Here is an 18,037-nt window from a genome sequence, read left to right on the forward strand (position 1 = left end):
TCTACACTCCACCTTTCCATTAAGAAACTCAGGAAATGGTGTGAAGATGAGTGCAGATCGGACGGACTCCGATCTCAACGCTTCGACTGCATTATTCATACGAGAATGCGATAATGCCTTCTCAAGAGAGACCTCATTATTTTATCGTTTCATCCCCGCCATCATTCTCATCTCTTCTTCAACATTGATTTCAGATGAGATGTTGATGGCGGATTCGGAGCATGAGGAATTCTTCTGTTAGTCAAGATGGGCTAGCTAGGCACACCAACTACCAGTCAAAGGCAACTGCCAAGGAAAGCGTATTTTTAGCTTCCTTCAATTACTCAAGGGTAGGTTTGATTGCTTGGATAAAGTTCACCTTTGGATGAATTGTCCCTTGCAAAGCTCATGCAAGGTGTCCCTTGTTCCAACCCACATTGCACGATTTTTCAGATTCAATTTTAATTTGAGCTGTAAAGTTATTAAGTAGGCGCCAAGGACGTAAAGGTACGTGGCCTTGGAAAAGAATGGATGATTGGTGCAATGATCATGTGGTGGCACGTCCTTCGGTGCGGCATGACCCACGGATTTGGCATGTTCACACTATAAGGAATTGAGCCCTCCGGACCCTATGAAGCGCCACCCTTGTGAAATCTTCATATATGTTATGCCTTTTCCATCTTTTTAATTTAAAAATAAGATTGAACAACTTTATTAGCTAACTCTTGTCTAAGCCCGTCAATGGCATATGTTTTTACATTCGATGCAAACATTGGACAGATCATTTTTGGAGTAATGAGCTTGAAAAAATATGTGAGTCAAGTTTGAGCTTACATGTCTCCGAGAAAATTGGTGCAATGGACAGGGCGAGGGGAGGTTGGTAGGTGGCCATCAAATCTTCGGGTGTTAACTACTTGTGCTACAAAAGGAAGGCCACTAATATACAAATCAAAGTACCGGGGGTGAGAAACCTGGTATTAAACCCCTAGTAAGAGCACTGCTTCGTGTCCATTAAGAGAGGTCTACTTAAATTTGGCTTGTGAGGGTGATAATGACAATGAAAACTTGATTATGAGGGATCATTTGTCTGCACCACCATACCAATTCCTTTGATGTTGGAGCCATGAAGAGAGGTCCACTTAAATTTGGCCTGAGCACATCTAGAGTGATAATGACAACGAGAACTTAGTTGTGATGGATCATTTGCCAGCGCCACCTTGCCAACTCCTTTGACATTGGCATCAAGAGATTGTAAAAGAAACAATGTTGACCTCGTCCTCAATTTTCTTGTTGGGTTGCTTACCAGCCTTTAGATTTCACTAGAAATATGCCATGTTTGAGCTTCTTGCGCTGCCCAAAGAAAAAAGTTTCACCCTAAATTTCATCCCTTAGGCAAGCTTCCTTACCAAACTATAGCACGACATGAAAAATGCACTCACTGGTCAAGGAATGTCATTATTCCAATGTGAATTCAAAGAATCTAATTAAGGGGGTTCATATAATAGCTTTGGTCAGAGGCTAATAGGCAGTTAGTCTCCAATTCAAGTGTTCGAGTTGTCAGTCTCTGGTTCAAGTGTCAGGGCCTCGACGCCTTATATTGAAAAGAAAGGATCACTAATGTTTAAGTTGAAGTAGATAGGGGTGGTACCAGGTAGTGGCAGAGCCAGAAATTTTTTGTTGATGGGCACTAACCGATCTTTCATTTAAGAGGATGAATGCTTGACTTAGATCTAGTGTTGGCACCATATGTAGCTGTACTGGATGAATATAGCTCCAGCTTAGTCCACAATACATGATATCAAGGGCTGGCATGGGCAGTGGCCCACACCAGCCACACGGAGCACAAAAGCACGAATCCTGGGGCAATTGGTCTGTCCCTGCCTTTTGCTCAAATATGATTATATGTTAAAAAAAACTGATTGTATATGTTGTTATGTTGTATTCAGCTTCCATTTTACTCCAGACTTTGCTTGTCCGAGGATGAACTTAACACGTTTAAGGTCTAAAGGAGTCAAACCTACAACGAACCTGACTTTGGTTCTTTCTTAACGTCCTCTTTATTGAGCTCCCTTGTTAAGTAGATATCACAAAAGAAAGGGGAACATGTATTTTGTTAACACAAATGAAGAATATTAGTTCATTTACGGAAAGTGTATTTCACGAAATATATCATAAAAATAATACAGTTATATTATATATCTATCAATAATCTCATCAGATTCGTCCAGGATATCCAATTATGGTTGGTACACAAGCAACCAAAGATGGGAGATTCAAGATGTCATGTTTTTGAGACGTACGTCTCCAAATTCAATGATTATCATAACATGAGAACAAATTAAAGTTCTTTAATTTTAGCTGATTTTTTATAATTTTTAACAGATAAAAAGGTACCTTCCGGATCATATTTGTGCCTGCTAAAATCTCCAATAAAGGTCAAGTTGATACATGGTTGAAATTGAACTGCAACTTTTTCCTCTTTTTTATTGTGAAGCGTGAGTTAGGTAGCCAGCCCTCACTAAACTATAAATTGACCTGTTTGCAAGAAGAATCACGAGTATTAGATGCGTCAAGTAGAAGCTGATCACTAACTAGGCAGGCATCTAGAACCATATGCCATGAGTGTCACATCGAAAAAGAAACGGGTTGTCCCAAGAAGGATCGGCACTGACTATAACTAGTAATTTATAGGCAGCCAGTCATTGGTTCGAATGACATGCATCTAGAACCAACCAGATGCCGTGAGTGTCATACCAAAAAAGAAACGGGTTGTCCCAAGAAGGATCGGCAATGGCTAGAGCCAGTGATTCATATTCCAATGACATGCATCTAAAACCAGATGGGTTGCCCCGAGAAGGATAAGTGAGTTGCCCCGAGAAGGATAAGCACGGACTAGAACCAGTGATTCATAGGTAGCAAGTCATTCGTGGAATGACATGGGTATCATTCCTTTGTACCATTAAGGTGGAACTAGCGTTCGCGTTGTTGTTATATATTAGTAGCATATTAGGCAATAACGCAGTCCTAAACTTTATGAACAATAGTCTATCAAGGTCATTTGAATGATGAGATATTCATATTCATATTGCTCACTAAAAAAAATGGTCAGTTTATTAAAATTTGGCATCAAAATGAATATCAATCCCTTTAGTCAGATTTAGTAGGCCAAGGGAGAGATGAAGAAAACGAACTGGAGATTTGCAACTTTCATTTGAGAATTTATTGGAGATTCAAATCCACTTGAAGGCAACAATCAACTTTAAACTTCAGACTCAATCCTAGTTGACCCCGTCTGACTTGACAAAAATCGATTTAGTTAAGCATATAGATAACATCTAACTGAAAAGAACAAGAAAGAGCAATATGGTGGCATTGGTGCTTCGTTTTAACATAATTGGAGATTTGGATGAGGAAAGTAGCTGGATATATTATAAAATAGGAAAAAGAAAAAGAATAAATAAATTAATGATGAGAGGGACCGAAATAAATGAATTGTGATGAGAGAATGATTTCGGTTTTTGATAATTTTCATGCATTAAATGATGCCTTCTGTGGTTAGCAGAGCTTATAATAATCAACTCTCAGTTTACGAAATTCGCCCTCCTTTCTTTTAATATTGACTCAAGCTGCAATAAAAGCGATCTGTTAAAGGCACAAATCTTGGTTATTATTTAAAAAAGCATCTTTAATTTATTGCATTAATTTCGAAAATACAGTAAATACTTATAAGCATCGATTATTAAATTCTTCTTATAGGCGCTTACTTTTCTTCAAGAATGTGACAACTATTATTTTGAAACATATAATTTTGCATTTCTTAAAAGTAATCCTGGATTTTTTAAAAAAACTTAAAGAGGGTTATTGGTATTGTAGAACTTTCCTGAACATGCAACAGCCAATGCTTTTCATCTATTATTTGATCATGTGACGACCAAGGTCGTCTGTACATGACATCCTTACAAAACATTATTTTATAAAAACAGATTTTGCATAAAACCGTTCTCTTTTAATCTTTTTTTGGGTTTTGGATGAGCGGAGAGTTTATAAAACCCATCGCCCGGAAGAGAGGGTAAACTGTTTTTCTAATCAGTTTCTAGAACTTGGTAAATCCAAAACAATTTTTTAGGAGATCAGGTTATTGATGTCTTTCTGAAGACACAATCTTAGTAAAATTAAAATTTTCACGAACCTAATTTCAACTGCCATCTAAACACCCCTTAAAGCGGACCCTAAAACTTATTCTAACGTGGTAACTGCTGACCTCTGATCTCTTGGAAAATTTTAAATTTATCTTGTTAAGACGGGAATGAAGTATGAACAAAGAGAGGCCAGGGAAGTGCAGTGTTCACATGAGCAGAGGACATAGTTGGAATTTTCCAGAGAAGGGTAAACGGGGAGTTTTGAGGTACAGGGGCTAGAAAAAGACTTGCGTCAAGAAAGCTGGAGGGAATTAATGAATGAAAATGAGAATCATGAATGAATGGTTATGGAACATGATAAAAAGGAAAAGGCAAAAATTTTGCAAACACAGAAAACTGGGGAAAAGAGAGTTCGTTTTCTCCCTTTTTTAATCTATTTTTCTATCTTTTTTCTTTTGGGGGTGCGCGAAATCTGCTACAGTGCAATCATCGTATAAAATGGGATGCGGCAAAGCATGGTAAAGGGCAAGGAGGAGGCAGACAAAAGAGAAAAAGAAGCGACTATATGGAGAAGTACGACCTCCTCTCTCTTCTGAGTGAATTTGGGCAAGACATCATAGACTCGTAGTGGAAAGGAAGTGGAGGAGAAGGAAAAATCAACAGGAACATGTCAGATTTTCGTTATACAGAATAGGGCTCATGTATATGTCTCTGCCAAAGTGGGGTAGTGAGGTGGAACCTGCAAGCTCTGCTGTTTTGTTTCTTTGGAATGTTGCTTCTCTGCCAGTGTCTTCGACGTGTTTCAGAGTAGCAGACGATGCTGACCTTACTGAGCAAGTTTTTTCTTCTCCTTCTTCTTGTCCTTCTGTTCATTCATGGTGGTGGCGGTTGTTGGAGGGCAGAACATAGAAACTTGTTCTGATTCTTGTCAGGCTTTTGAGGTCTGTTCTTATCTTTTGCCGGGATTCACGATTAGGTGGAGTGGATGAGAGGAGAGGAGTGGAAAGTTGAGGAGTATGGATGTCGTGTGTGATTTGGAGGTGGATGTTAATGGAGAGAGCAGGTTCTTTGTAGACAAGGTAAAGTTTTTCTTTTTTCTCTAGTTCTACCTACCTTTGAGTGCGGGATATTTGGTCTTGTCTGGTTGCGTTGGTTGGTTTCTTCTTCTTCTTCTTCTTCTTCTTCTTCTGCTGCTGCTGCTTCTCTTTGGCGAGGTTTATGAACTGATTCTTGAGTTGTGCCGATTTTCTCATTCAAATTGCCATCTTCCTTTATGTTTTTTGATATTTATCAACTCGTTTTTATCATTTTCTCCCCTTGCCGTGATTGAAAAGGTTTATTCTTCAAACAAGCAAACCTGTTTCCTTTTCCTTCTCGCTTCTTTTCGATGAATTCTGCTTTTGGTTTGGTTTTATAATCTGAAACTGGTTTCTTTGAAAAGCTTTGTTATTTGTTCTGAAGATTTGCAAAGTGGGTACTTTTGGCTTTTCTTCTCTTGGTTGGAGACGACCGAGTGATTTAAAGCCTTTCTTTTTATTGGTGTTAAAGGTTTATAAATTAGACCGGTTGGGGTTTCCAATTTCATTCCTGAATGATCTTCACACGTCCTGAAAAGGAAGGGAAGTAATGATCATTCTGCTTCATTTTGTTTCTGGTTTATTCTTTTGTCGAGGAGCCTGTTGTCCGTTTCTTTTTGCCAATTACTGCGGAGTTCTGAGTTTGGTTGGGATTTTCTCCTTTTGTTTTATTTCTGAATTGATGAGGATTAAATGTTGCACCTCTTAATGTTTCATTCATCTTTTCGGTGGGGGATTAAATTGGCTAGACATCACCTTTTGTTGGTTTGCCATTTTCTGCAGGACTCTTGAATGTGGCCTTCTGTCATTTTACTCTGTTTTGCCAAGAGCTCCTGTGTCATCTCCTTATTCTTCTTTGTTAGCTTCCAACTTTAGATTATTCTGTCATAGTGAATTTCGTTTTCACAATTTATTGTGGATTGTCTTTTAGTTATCTTCAATCCTACTCTTTTGATAAGGAAAATGATTTCAAGAACGTTCCCTGTGTTCACCGCTTACTTGAAATGGTCAGAATCTTTTTTGCATCAAACTTTTTCAATCGCCAATCTTCATTCTGTTTGCGAGTTCCGCTGTTATTTAAGAACATTGTTGTTCCTCCCACTCCTTGTATTTTCATGACTGAACCTGTCTTTATCGACAAGGAGAGCATGGCATAAGGTATTCATCTTGTTGTATAACTGATACAGAGTTTTTTGGTCTCTATATTTGCAGAGAATCCTGTCATCTTTCTCCGGAAAATTATGTCAACTATTCCAGAAATCATCGGTGCCTGTCGCCAGCATTTGCACTCGGCCTCTGAAAATTATTCTACATGATTTTCCGGGGGGTTCAGAGGCGTTTGAGCTATTGGCAAGGTTCTGCTACAACAAGGGGAAAATGCACATGATTCCTTCCAACGTGTGCCTTCTTCACTGGGCAGCAACTTTCATGGAGATGAAGGAAGAGGTGCATTCGAACAACTTAATTGAGCAGACGGAACGATCCCTTCGAGGAGTGGCTTACTGGAATTGGGCAGAGAACTTGGTGGCACTGAAGCAATGCCAAGAGCTTATCCCTGCAGCAACTTCATCAGGAATCCTGCAGAAGATCATCGACTCCATGCTGTTGAAAATCACCTCAAACAGTGAATCGAGTCCTTCTAATTCTTCACCTGAGAGCTCAGTTCGTTTGTCTTGCGACACAAAAAGTAGTGAACTCTCAAAGAACAGTGGTCGAGTTTGGTGGTTCGAAGATTTGCATGTTTTCAACTCGAAAATTATTGGGAAAATGGTCATCGCCATGGTTAACCATAAATTTGATCATCTCATCCTCAGTAGGTTTCTGTTCGGTTACTTAAAGTCCCAGCTCGCCTCTTCAACGCCCACTGAGAAATTGGAGGCTACAGAGACTGTAGTAAATCTGTTGTCTTTGCTTGAGAAGAGCTCTGTTTCCTCTAAGGGACTATTTGCTATTCTTAGAATGACTTCTGGTTTAGCAATGGACAAGAGTTGTAGGGACAAGTTGGTGGCCATGATTGGTTCACGGCTTGACCAGGCATCGTTGGATAACCTACTGCTTCCTGCACCAACTGGCATGGGATCTCTTTATGATGTGAATTTGGTTTTGCGATTTCTGAAATCCTTTCTTGGGGGAGATGAGGTTTCCCCTGCCGAGCTGAAGAAGGTGGGGTTCTTAATGGACAAATACATTGCAGAAGTAGCCCCTGATTCTTGCTTGAAGCCTTCAAAGTTTGCTGCTCTAGTGAGGGCCTTGCCGGATTCTGCAAGAGAATCATATGATGAGATTTACAGAGCTCTTGATATGTATCTTCAGGTAAAACTTCCGATTCTGCCTTTTTTTTTTCTTAATTGAAACTAGCTGTAAATGGGCTTTGTGACCCTAGTCTTGCTTGAAAACATGAATTCAGTCTTAATCGAGTTTCTTCTTCTTCTTGATGATGGATAACAACAGGTACATTCAGGATTATCAGAGGAAGAGAAGATGAAGGTGTGCAGTGTTTTGAATCACGAAAAGCTCTCGCTAGAAGTCTGCAAGCATATCGCGCAGAACTCTAGGATCCCATCGAGAGCTGCAATTCAAGCCGTCGTCTGTCAGCAATCAAAGCTCAAGACCCTCCTCGAGTCCTCCGATCACCAACACAGACCCATGACGAGCTCCCCACCTGCCCTCAAACCGAAGGAGTTCAAAGTCCCCGACAAAGATGCCGGCAACCAAATCGTCCTGTTCGCGGAGAAGCTCGATCTGTCGACGGAAAACGAGAAACTGAAGGCTCGGTTGCAGGGCATGCAGTGGAAGGTGATGGAGCTGGAGAAAATGTGCAGGAAAATGCAGACCGACATGTCTAAGATCATGAAGAGCAAAGTTGGTAGCCATGGCAGTGCAAGACTACCTAGGCTGTGTTCATGATACACGTTAACTTTTTCCTTCTTTTTCTTTTTCTGTCTCCTTCACAATTTGTATGATAAAGCAAATATTTTCTCAATCCTTGTGTACTGAATGCATTTTTGCATCTTCTACTTTTGTGAAAACGAAAATTGTGAAAAGCAAGAGCAATGTTTCTTTCTCATACATGATCATATATATATATATATATATATATATATATATATATATATATATATATATATATATATATATATATAGAGAGAGAGAGAGAGAGAGAGAGAGAGAGAGAGAGAGATAATTATTGAAGAGAGGGTTGGGGGCGGAGAGAGAAAGGCTGCTTTTGGAGGGAGGTCAGTGAGAATGCTTGCCAGAGCGATGTGCCACGTCAGCAGGTCGTCTAGCCCCTATTGACTTGTAGGTTGGAGGGCACTAAGGAGCGAGGTCTCCCTTTTGCCCGGTAGCGTTTGTCGGGGGGAAGGTCATGGTCACGTCATCTTCTTGAAAATAAAGCAGCTTCTTTTTTATCTTTTCTAATATATATATATATATATATATATATTCGTCCAATTACATGGAGACTTAGAGTTCATGGAATTCCAGAAATCTTCTGCTTATGAGCTCTCAATCGTGTTTAATAGGTTTTACTCGTGAAAAAAGTTTACTGCAGTAAATTTTTTAACATACATTATCGTTAAAGCATATCCATGTTCATGAGTTATGGGCAATTGAAACTTATAGTATGTCGCAAATAGACTATGATGCATTTAATGGAATATAATTTACTAATTTAGTTAATATTATGAGTAAATCTCTCTAAGAAAATGTATCTTACAGTAATATTTTACCGCCATGAGTTGTCGGCATGCAGATGGAGTTTTCTAAGTTGGAAAATGAGGATGAAATGTGCAGCCATGGCTGTGAGTCACGGATGTCAGCGTGACACATTCTTACAAAAAAGCAGATACTTCGGCCCCTAGTAAGACAAACCGAAAATCCACTGCCAAAAAGCCAAATTTTTTGCTAACATTATAATTTGATTATCACGAGATCTTACTCCCGTCCTCACTTTTCCTTGAATTGAGCTCATCTTTGCTCTTCTTTATTCGTTTTCTATTCATAGCTTCCAGTAAGCAGGTTTACGGTTCATCTACATATACCTATATTAAAGAATCAACTACCATTGAGACTATAATAATGATCATGATATTAATCAATGGCAGTGGATTTGGAAGCAGCGCTTTTATGGGTATTGAATCACCTGATAGAATTGCAAACTGTTCGTCAGAAAACTTCTTTAATGTTTTTAGATGTATTAATAGAAGCCAGCACAAGAAACAGCACGTATAAATGGAAATATAAAGATGTCATGACAATAGAAAAGTAAAAAAATATTAATTTAAACAAAGATGCATAAAGAAGAGCAACGAATTTGTTGATCTACCTCTCTCATCTACCCTGACCGACTTCTTATAGTTTTATTATTTCACTATGCTGTTTTTTTTTCTCAACTACTATTATTTAAAAACTTGCACTCCAGTAGATGGCAATAGCGTGCCATGATCTAAGTGGAACTTGAAAAGAAGGAGACATCCTCTTCAAACATTGACTCTGCTCAATCTTGGCGCTTTAAAAAAATTGAAAAAATTTGTCTAATTATTGCAAAATAATTGATGGTATCAGCAGAGGAAGATACGACTGCCCCCACATAATTTATAGCTTGAATTGACTTGAGATCGATGTAGGAATTTCCTAAGCATCGTTTTCACTAGTCTTTGTACAAAATCTTTGAGGAACTTGTCTTTCTTTTATCATAATTCATAACTATCACTATGAAGCTTTAGGAAAAGAGATGATAGTGGATTTCTCATACTTGTTGAGGAGAAAATTTCAATGGGCATTTGTTCTTGCAAGAGAAATAACAATAAAATTATTTAAGAAAAATAGCAGTAATCAAAATTTATTTTCAGTTCTCCAAGGAGTATTCCATATTTTAAGATCATAAGGAGAAGTGCCTTATCATTTTGGCTTCTTGTGTAGAGCCCGAATTGTATATGTCTCTCCTCTTGCCTTTAGCATTTACACAGCGAGTGAGCAATTCAAGGCTGCCCAACTGATCTGTAGCGGCACCCTTTTCAGAAATTTACGAATGACTGCACAAATTGTTGTATATTAAGAAATGATGACTTGACATTTGAGAAATCACGGAGAACAGCTTGAGTTTAAGTAAAATGATTTACAAATAACCACTTCACGTGTTGGAAATGATAAATGTCATCGAACAGATCCTATTCTACCTTTGATGAAAGATGGTTCAAACAAAATTCCCTACCTACATCTTTTAAGATGATTTGATTACATATCCAAAAAACACATAAAAGGAGGTTTACTTATGTACTAATGATTTCTTGTAAAAACTTAAAAAGTGAAGCAATTTTTATAATCTTTTTTCCTTTGCATCCCTCTTGCTTTACGCTTAATTTGTTGCATAATGACTAACTTTCGAATTGATAAAACTTCGTATTTTCAGACCATACACGACAATAATGTAAACTATCAAACTCCACATAAACATATATAAGAGTTGATCTACCATTAAAACATTTACTTTCATTGAGGTGATTAATTAATTGGAACTGTTCTCTATGGTTCAAAATTGTGTCAAGGGTATAGCAGAGTCAATCAGACGACGACTAACAGGCTTGTGAAAGTTTAGTCATCGGTTCAATTACTGAGGGCGCTATTACCCTGAACTGCAAATAGTGAAGAGTGTGACACTTTAGTTGATGGGGTATACCGTCTCCCACATAGATTCAAAAACAATCTTTAAACCCTGGAGTCAGGAAGAAAAAGAAGTCTTGAGTCCTTGGGCATCACCGCTTACAGCTCAAAATTGAGAAAAATTCAATCAATTGATGCTAATCATGTCTTACTCAATCTAATCATGTCTTGTTGAAAATCAATCTTACTTATAGTCATGGGATTTTTTGGCCCACCAAAGGCATCGACTGGACAGCTTACCTGCATTTTCAACTCATAGGACATATCAAATTAAGAAGGTTTGGTGGGCTACTGACCCCTTTGGTCTTCAATTCTCACTCTTTCCTTTCCTTGTGATGGGATGCACATGGCAGCCAGGCAAAATCTTGTCTTTATTAAAGACGTGGTAATAGCGATAAGCCAATTATTATTCTTTTTTTCCTTTTGTAGTTGGAATATGTTAATTTCTTTTGTCAAATAAAATTATTTATCTCAATATATCTTTTAAAAATTATTTGCTTTTTCCATGGGTTGTATCCCCTAGTTGAAGCCAATGTCACGAGGGGCGTAACACAGCCGGTCAGGTTGCTGGGTTGGTAAATGGCCGATCATTAGTTTTATTCTCATCGTTCTAGACTACGAATGATGGTAAACACTACTCGTGAGTTAAATGAAGCAATTATAAGTTCATTCGGGTCTTGAAGTAGCTCTAAACCCTACACGAAAAGGGTTTCGACCTCTTTGAGGTGTCATGTATCCTCTTGTTGAAGCCAACTTTCCCAAGGCTTGCACACACGAAAATGATATAAAAGTTATTGTTTTGTTGGTCACTCTTTTACAGAGAAATTTAATAACTGTTTGAATTTCTCTGTCTGCTTCATCAAATCTGCTGCAAGTCAATATCATGATTTTTGTTGTCTAAGTTCCTTAGTTTTAAACATGGATATGACGTTCATGTGGTCAGTTCATGAGAAACAGCATAGGGTTGGCCATATATATATATATATATATATATATATATATATATATATATATATATATATATATATATATATATATATATATATATATATATATATATATATATTATATATATATATATATATGTGGGGTATATGAAGTCAACAACGGCAGATATTGGCTTGGTTTTGTTGTCAAAGAATCAAATCTGACACATAGTAAATTATTTGATGTACCATTAGAGGGGGGGAGGCACTGTGCCCTAAGTTGACCCTTTCATTGTACGCATGGTCCGAGATGAAAGGCTGTGTTTGTTGGTGCCCAGTACTTCGATTCCTTAGAGAGAGAAAGACAAAGAGAGGTGATGTTTTTGTTACCCTACCTCTTTCTCTCTCTCTCTCTCATCGTGTCTCGTGCTGAGGATCGAATACTTAAACCGTTGTCCTTACGGTACGTTTAAGACTGTACCACCTAATTATCCATCCTCCTCATTATTGTCACCCACATAATACGAAATAACCTTTTAAGTATTTAAATTCATGCGGTTATTTATAATTCTTTAAATATGAAGCAGGCATATGTAAATACATGGATAGATAGGTAGTCAATTGTGAAAGTTTCACCTTAAATGCATATGCATATTTTATATGTGTGTATATATATGCATGTGCATTGGTTTCTTATACTTTGTACAGGGAGGCAATGATGTGGTCGAATTTTGTACATGAGCATAATGATAGGCTGCAGAGCCTTTAGTGCCCACACACACCCATTTAACCATTCTCTTTCATCTCTCTACCCACTCATACGCGCTGCACTTATTAATGGAAGCGCGTTCTACAAAGCCTGCATTGCATGCTCAACACCAACTTACATTGCTTATTCACAAAGTTTCATTCTTTGACTGCCGATTACATTAAAAGCTCGCCAGCTTTGACATGAAAAAGAGCAAATTATATTGAATGAATTTCCGGACTTCTTCACTTAGTGAATGTGTTTTATTTACTACAAAGACGAAACCCTCAGAGTATTAGCTCAGTGGTAGAGTGTGCTCCTGATAATTGCGTCGTTGTGCTTGAGCTGTGAGGACTCTAAGCAACATGGATAGTTCAATGTGCTCATCAACGCCTGACCCGAAGATGTTGATCATCCAAGGCACATTACCATGGTGTGGTCCTCTCATTCGAACTAGAGTTTGAAACCAAACTTCTCTTCAGAAGGATAGATGGAGCGCTTCAGGTGAAATCTAATGTACATCCAACTTTCGATTCACTCGTACGATCTAAGCGGTCACATGCATGCTACCGCCTTTAGATTGATGTTGAGGACGCTTTCTACTTAGATTGTAAATTACTAATGTCTGAAAAACCTTATTGTAGTTTATTAAGGCACTAATCCATGTTGCTTTAGTGAAATTCATTGATCAAGCTCGATCTTGATCTAGCTAAACACATTCAAATCTTCTAGTAAGAATGAGTCTGCAAAAAATAGGCATTGCTAGAATCAGTGAAAAATCAAACGATTAGAATCAAATTAGTGCCACTAAAATCGGCATGAATTGATCGATTCAAATCAAGTTGGTGGTAAATCGATTCGATTATATAGCCAATGCAAGAACGCCACGTCAAGTTTTAGCTAAATCGGCGATTTAGCTTGCAAATTGGTTCACAAACTGAATTTTATAATGTTATAATCCTAATGGAGAGAATATAATATACCAAGAAACTATATTCAATCCATTTGCACTCCAAGATAACACATGGTCCAAAACTTTGATCAAAGTGCGAAACTTGGGCACTTCATCATTGCCCTTGATTGCAAAATCCTCATGCATGGGCAACTAGGCCGAAGCACAAGGCATGCTTGAATTTTGAAATGCAAATTGCTCCCAAAAAAAAAAATTAAAATGGATGGAATTTTCTTGGTAGGTGAGGAGGGGCAGGAGGAAGGAGCTGCGTTCTAGATTTTAATCTCCTCGTGAAAACCACATGACAGTGCAGTGAAGAACAAGGAATATGAAGAGCATTCCGTGATTTCTACCCGTTTGGAAGGAAATGGAATCCACCGTTCAATTTAAACAAGAAATGGCGCGTTTTCCAATAAGACATAAGCCATTCTAGAATCCAGGAAAAACTTTTCACATGACACCCAACTTGATTGAAAAACTTAAATAATCTTGTTCCATAATATTCAAAATCTTGCGGAAATCTTTTCCAAATCAACCTGTATCACGTGCCCCTCACGAGCTGCAGCCTTTTCTTAAAGAGAGAGAAAAAAAAAACTTTGGATTGTGGTTCAAGTTAAGCATGAGGCTGGATTATGATTCAAGCTAACTATGAGTTGTGCATAATAATAACAAGAATAATATATTTCACACTGCATAATAAAATAGGCAAGAACATTGACTAAGACTCCCCATAGATTATTAATATATCATATGTAAGGCATACTATACTATGGTCGTCAGATGCAACATAAGCTTGGTCTCAACTCGGCTAATATAAAAATAAGATCAAGCTTGGTCTCAACCCAAACATCAATTGCTTTCAAACATATCTTTTTTTTTTTTTTTTTTTTTTAAGTAAAAGCAAGTTTTTTCTTTATAAAATGTTTTGATTAGAACATATTTTTAAACGAAAAATTTCTTCGTTTTATATTCTGTAAGTGCATTGTGATTTCTACATAAATCACATATTGTTGACTTGATATTTTTTTGCAAACTCCTTCCTTGTGGGGTTGCTTTGTTCTCTTCTTCTACCATCATTATTGACGCAGACAAACAAATTTGGACAAGGACCAGCCATTACTGCAAGGTCCTGGTGCCGCCAAAGCTGTAGGCACTATACCCAGACCGACCCACGTGTTCATGCACCACATCTTTTAGTTTCCTACCTTTATATTAGCAAAAACACTTTTTCAACTTTAAGAACCCTTTTTTTAACCTTCAATTTTAGTGATAATAATTGCTATCAAATATGACATTCATAAACTTTATTTAGAAGATTAACCAACCCGTGAATGTGTAGTAAGAAAGGAATTATACGAAAAGAGTGCCAAGTTATCCATGAATCAAACCTCTTAACACCACAAATTCAGTACTCCAATTCTTTTTTCATAATGTTTTTGATCTAATTGTATTAATATATGAAAAGTCATTGCTAGGTGTGTCGAATAATTGTTGGGTGGTTAAAATTGTCATTCGAAAGGTCATAAATTGTCTGTGACAAATGCCAATTTAGTGACAAATTTTTAAAATTTATATTTACCAATCATATATTTTTCAAATCCAAATATAGACATGTTTTTTTTTATGACTTGTTCCGTTAAATTCCGTTTCAATTTAACTTTAGCAACGTGAGTGAGACCAAGAACATCGTGAGGTCACCACATCTTTGCGGACCCTAAATTGTGACGATACGTTTCGGGAAGAGTGAAACGTTGCCATAACGTACCGCCTGGGGAATCGGACATTGTGTCTCCGTGTCTTTCTCAGCCGTTATCGTCCTTTCGTTCTAGGGTTCTTCTCCAACTCCGTGCAAGGAACGAAGCGACCCGGTTTTCTTGTGCTGTTCAACCTCGGGACTGGGGGACAGACAGCTCGAAGGCGGAAAGAGAAAGAAAATGGCAGTGAGCGTATCGGTCTAGCAGTAAAAGAAAATGGCAGAGACCAGAAGGTGACGGCAGCCTTGGATTCAACTTACTTCCGATGGCGAATTTTTTGACAGAAATATTTGCAGAGCAGATTGCTCGTTTCAAAAAACTTAAAAAGAAGAACTGTTTTTTATACGATTCGTTCAGATCAGTCATGTCCGATTGATCGTTCCAACCCTCAGTGAGGTTAACATAACGTTGAAGGCGAATTTCCCGGTGTTCATCATCACGCTTAAAAGTTGGAACATCGAAGATGCTCTTTCGATCTAAATGAAGCTTTTTCATGCTTTTGGAATGATCTCTTTCCCAAAGTTCCACCTCATAAAGCTAGAAAAGCCAAACAATCGCGATTCCAGCATGGGATCCCAATTCAACACCCCAGATTATCCCATTTTTCCGATGCAATATCCAGTTTATCCGATTACATTAAGTGTCGCAAGGAACGTTAGCAGAAAACCAACTTATGGCGGCATCAATGGCGGATGCTTGAAAATTTTTGGTTAAAGAGCTATGTTGTAAAAATTCTCACAACATATATAAATAAGTAATTATAAGACATATATACAAAAATAAAGATTTTTTCTTTTTGGCTGGTGTGGGCACTTGCCCACACCAACTTATATGTAGCTCCGCGACTGGGTGGTATCAACTTAAAGTGTAAAGGCGGAGCAAGCGGGTTGTGTTTACGTACAAGAAAAGAAAGGAGTGGATACAGCAGGATGGGAAGTTGTAAAACATAGCAAGCTGTTTTCGAGGGTCTTGGTGCCACAGTTTGACATGGATTGGCCTGTGCTGGTAAATGGTGAGTCTCTATTTCGAGTATCAAAAACATCATTTAAAAATATGTAAGTTGAAGCGCAATAGAAACAACATTAGGACCGAAAGCATATCTTACACCACCCTATGAGTGCATGGGATCTGTGAAACCGTGGGTCTTGTTCGTTCAATCGTAAAGCGTAAAGTGGAGACAGCTAAAGTCTGCCTGAGTCCATTGCAGGAAAAGCAAAGTTTGGTATCAGAAAAGAAAAGAGGGCAGGATGGCGCCGAGCGTGGGCTTGCCGGGTCTGAACCCGATAAAGCTTTTGGCTTTGACCATCTTTTGCCGCTGATCAGCAGCAGAATCTCACAAAGCCCGCAGCCTGGCAATGTCAGGTTTCCTCTCGTAGTCATATCGGACGTCTCAAGCAGCAGGGCTTAGCACACGCACGGACACACACACACACACTCTCTCTCTCCCTCGTCTTAACCCTAAAAAATTGGCAACCTGCATCTCCATGTTGGAATTTTCGGTAAAGCAAGTATAGTAGTCTTTTGCCACTGTGGGTTTCTACAGGCTTCTTCATATTTGATTGGTTTCAAGATTTTTTTTTTCTTCAGAGGGTGGTTCTGGTTCTAGGTCATCATTTTGGTTACTGGTTTTCAAGGTAGTAGAGTGTCTAGTAGCACAAGGTCTCTCAAATATGTCTAAGAGTGGAAGAGATGAATCAAACATAGTATCAAAAGAATTGGAGATAGAACCTTGAGTCTTCCCCTAACTTGATGTGTCATAGATAGATTGGTTCTCAAAAAATTTGACATTTTGAGTCACAAACAACCTTTCTGATTTAAGATCAAAACATTTGTATTATTTTTTTCTGCTGGAATATCCAAGAAAAGTGCATTTCATGGCATGCTCTAGAGGGATACAATTTCAATGCTGGAATTAGGCACTCTATTGGCAAGGTAGCACTATACAGTGTCAGCCCAAAATCACTGTAGAACAGTCATATAAATCATGAGAGAGCGAGCAATGGTGAGAAGCTGTCTATTTTTCCTTTCGACGACTCCGTTTTGCTGTGGGGTGCCGGCACATGTTAATCAGGGTTGAATTCCTTATCTTTTCAAGAACTCCTTGGAAGCCACTGATGGCGGAGTTCATGCAAACAATGGACACAAGTGCTCGATGTGCGGAGTTCATGCAAACAATGGACACAAGTGCTCGATGTGCATTTGGAGGCATGGCCGGTGAGTGAACAGAACCGAGCGTGTTCAAGCCAGCTTCGCAAACAGGTAGTAGAGTGTCTAGTAGCAGAAGGTCTCAGTCTGTCCACACATTTGACAACTTCAATCAATGTCCAAAGGTAGAAAAAATAGGACCAGGAAGATTGAAGTTGGCTAGCTTATTCACTTGTGATAGAACCCACGTAAGGGTTTTTCACCATTGGGTGAGAAGAAGAAAGTTCCACGGCTCGCTTGAGTGAAGGCTCGAAGTCTCACCCCCTCATAGGATAGAAGACTGCTTTTAATGCCTTGGGGGTGACACCTCCGCTACGGACATTTGAGATGGAACTGATTGTCTATCAGCTCTTGCCCTGTCCTCTTCGAAAATGTTCTACCAACCATTGGCCTAAAAGGGTTTTTCTTGGAATTTGGGAGAAACAGTCGTAAATGGTAACATAATTAGATGATATTTTATTTGAGTAAGTTTTCATAAAAAGGTTCATATTTTCCTACATGTGTCGAGAACACTTTAGACTTTGTTAGATGATATAGATCACAATATATTCTCAATGCATGAGATTGAAGCCTCCGGCCGGGTAGGGACTAACG

The 18,037-nt window shown here is 38.4% G+C and overlaps 1 protein-coding gene across 1 annotated transcript; it reads left to right on the forward strand.

The window, feature by feature from the left end:
- The first annotated feature begins 4,529 nt into the window (after nucleotides 1–4,529).
- LOC116264917 (BTB/POZ domain-containing protein At3g22104-like) lies at nucleotides 4,530–8,242 on the forward strand. Its single transcript, XM_031645377.2, has 3 exons — nucleotides 4,530–5,197; nucleotides 6,407–7,507; nucleotides 7,646–8,242. Exons 1-3 carry the CDS (start codon nucleotides 5,135–5,137, stop codon nucleotides 8,099–8,101), a joined length of 1,620 nt encoding a protein of 539 aa, XP_031501237.1. The 5' UTR covers nucleotides 4,530–5,134; the 3' UTR covers nucleotides 8,102–8,242.
- Nucleotides 8,243–18,037: the final 9,795 nt, after the last annotated feature.

The sequence above is a fragment of the Nymphaea colorata genome, chromosome 11, assembly GCF_008831285.2.
Source record: "Nymphaea colorata isolate Beijing-Zhang1983 chromosome 11, ASM883128v2, whole genome shotgun sequence".
NCBI classification, from domain to species: domain Eukaryota; kingdom Viridiplantae; phylum Streptophyta; class Magnoliopsida; order Nymphaeales; family Nymphaeaceae; genus Nymphaea; species Nymphaea colorata.

What these genes read in the sequence shown, in the direction of transcription:
- LOC116264917 (XM_031645377.2), top strand. Translation starts at nt 5,135, where the DNA reads ATGGATGTCGTGTGTGATTTGGAGGTGGATGTTAATGGAGAGAGCAGG. An exon ending in GCAGGTTCTTTGTAGACAAG is followed by an intron (nt 5,198 to 6,406) that starts GTAAAGTTTTTC and finishes CTATATTTGCAG; the next exon opens with AGAATCCTGTCATCTTTCTC. An exon ending in CTCTTGATATGTATCTTCAG is followed by an intron (nt 7,508 to 7,645) that starts GTAAAACTTCCG and finishes GGATAACAACAG; the next exon opens with GTACATTCAGGATTATCAGA.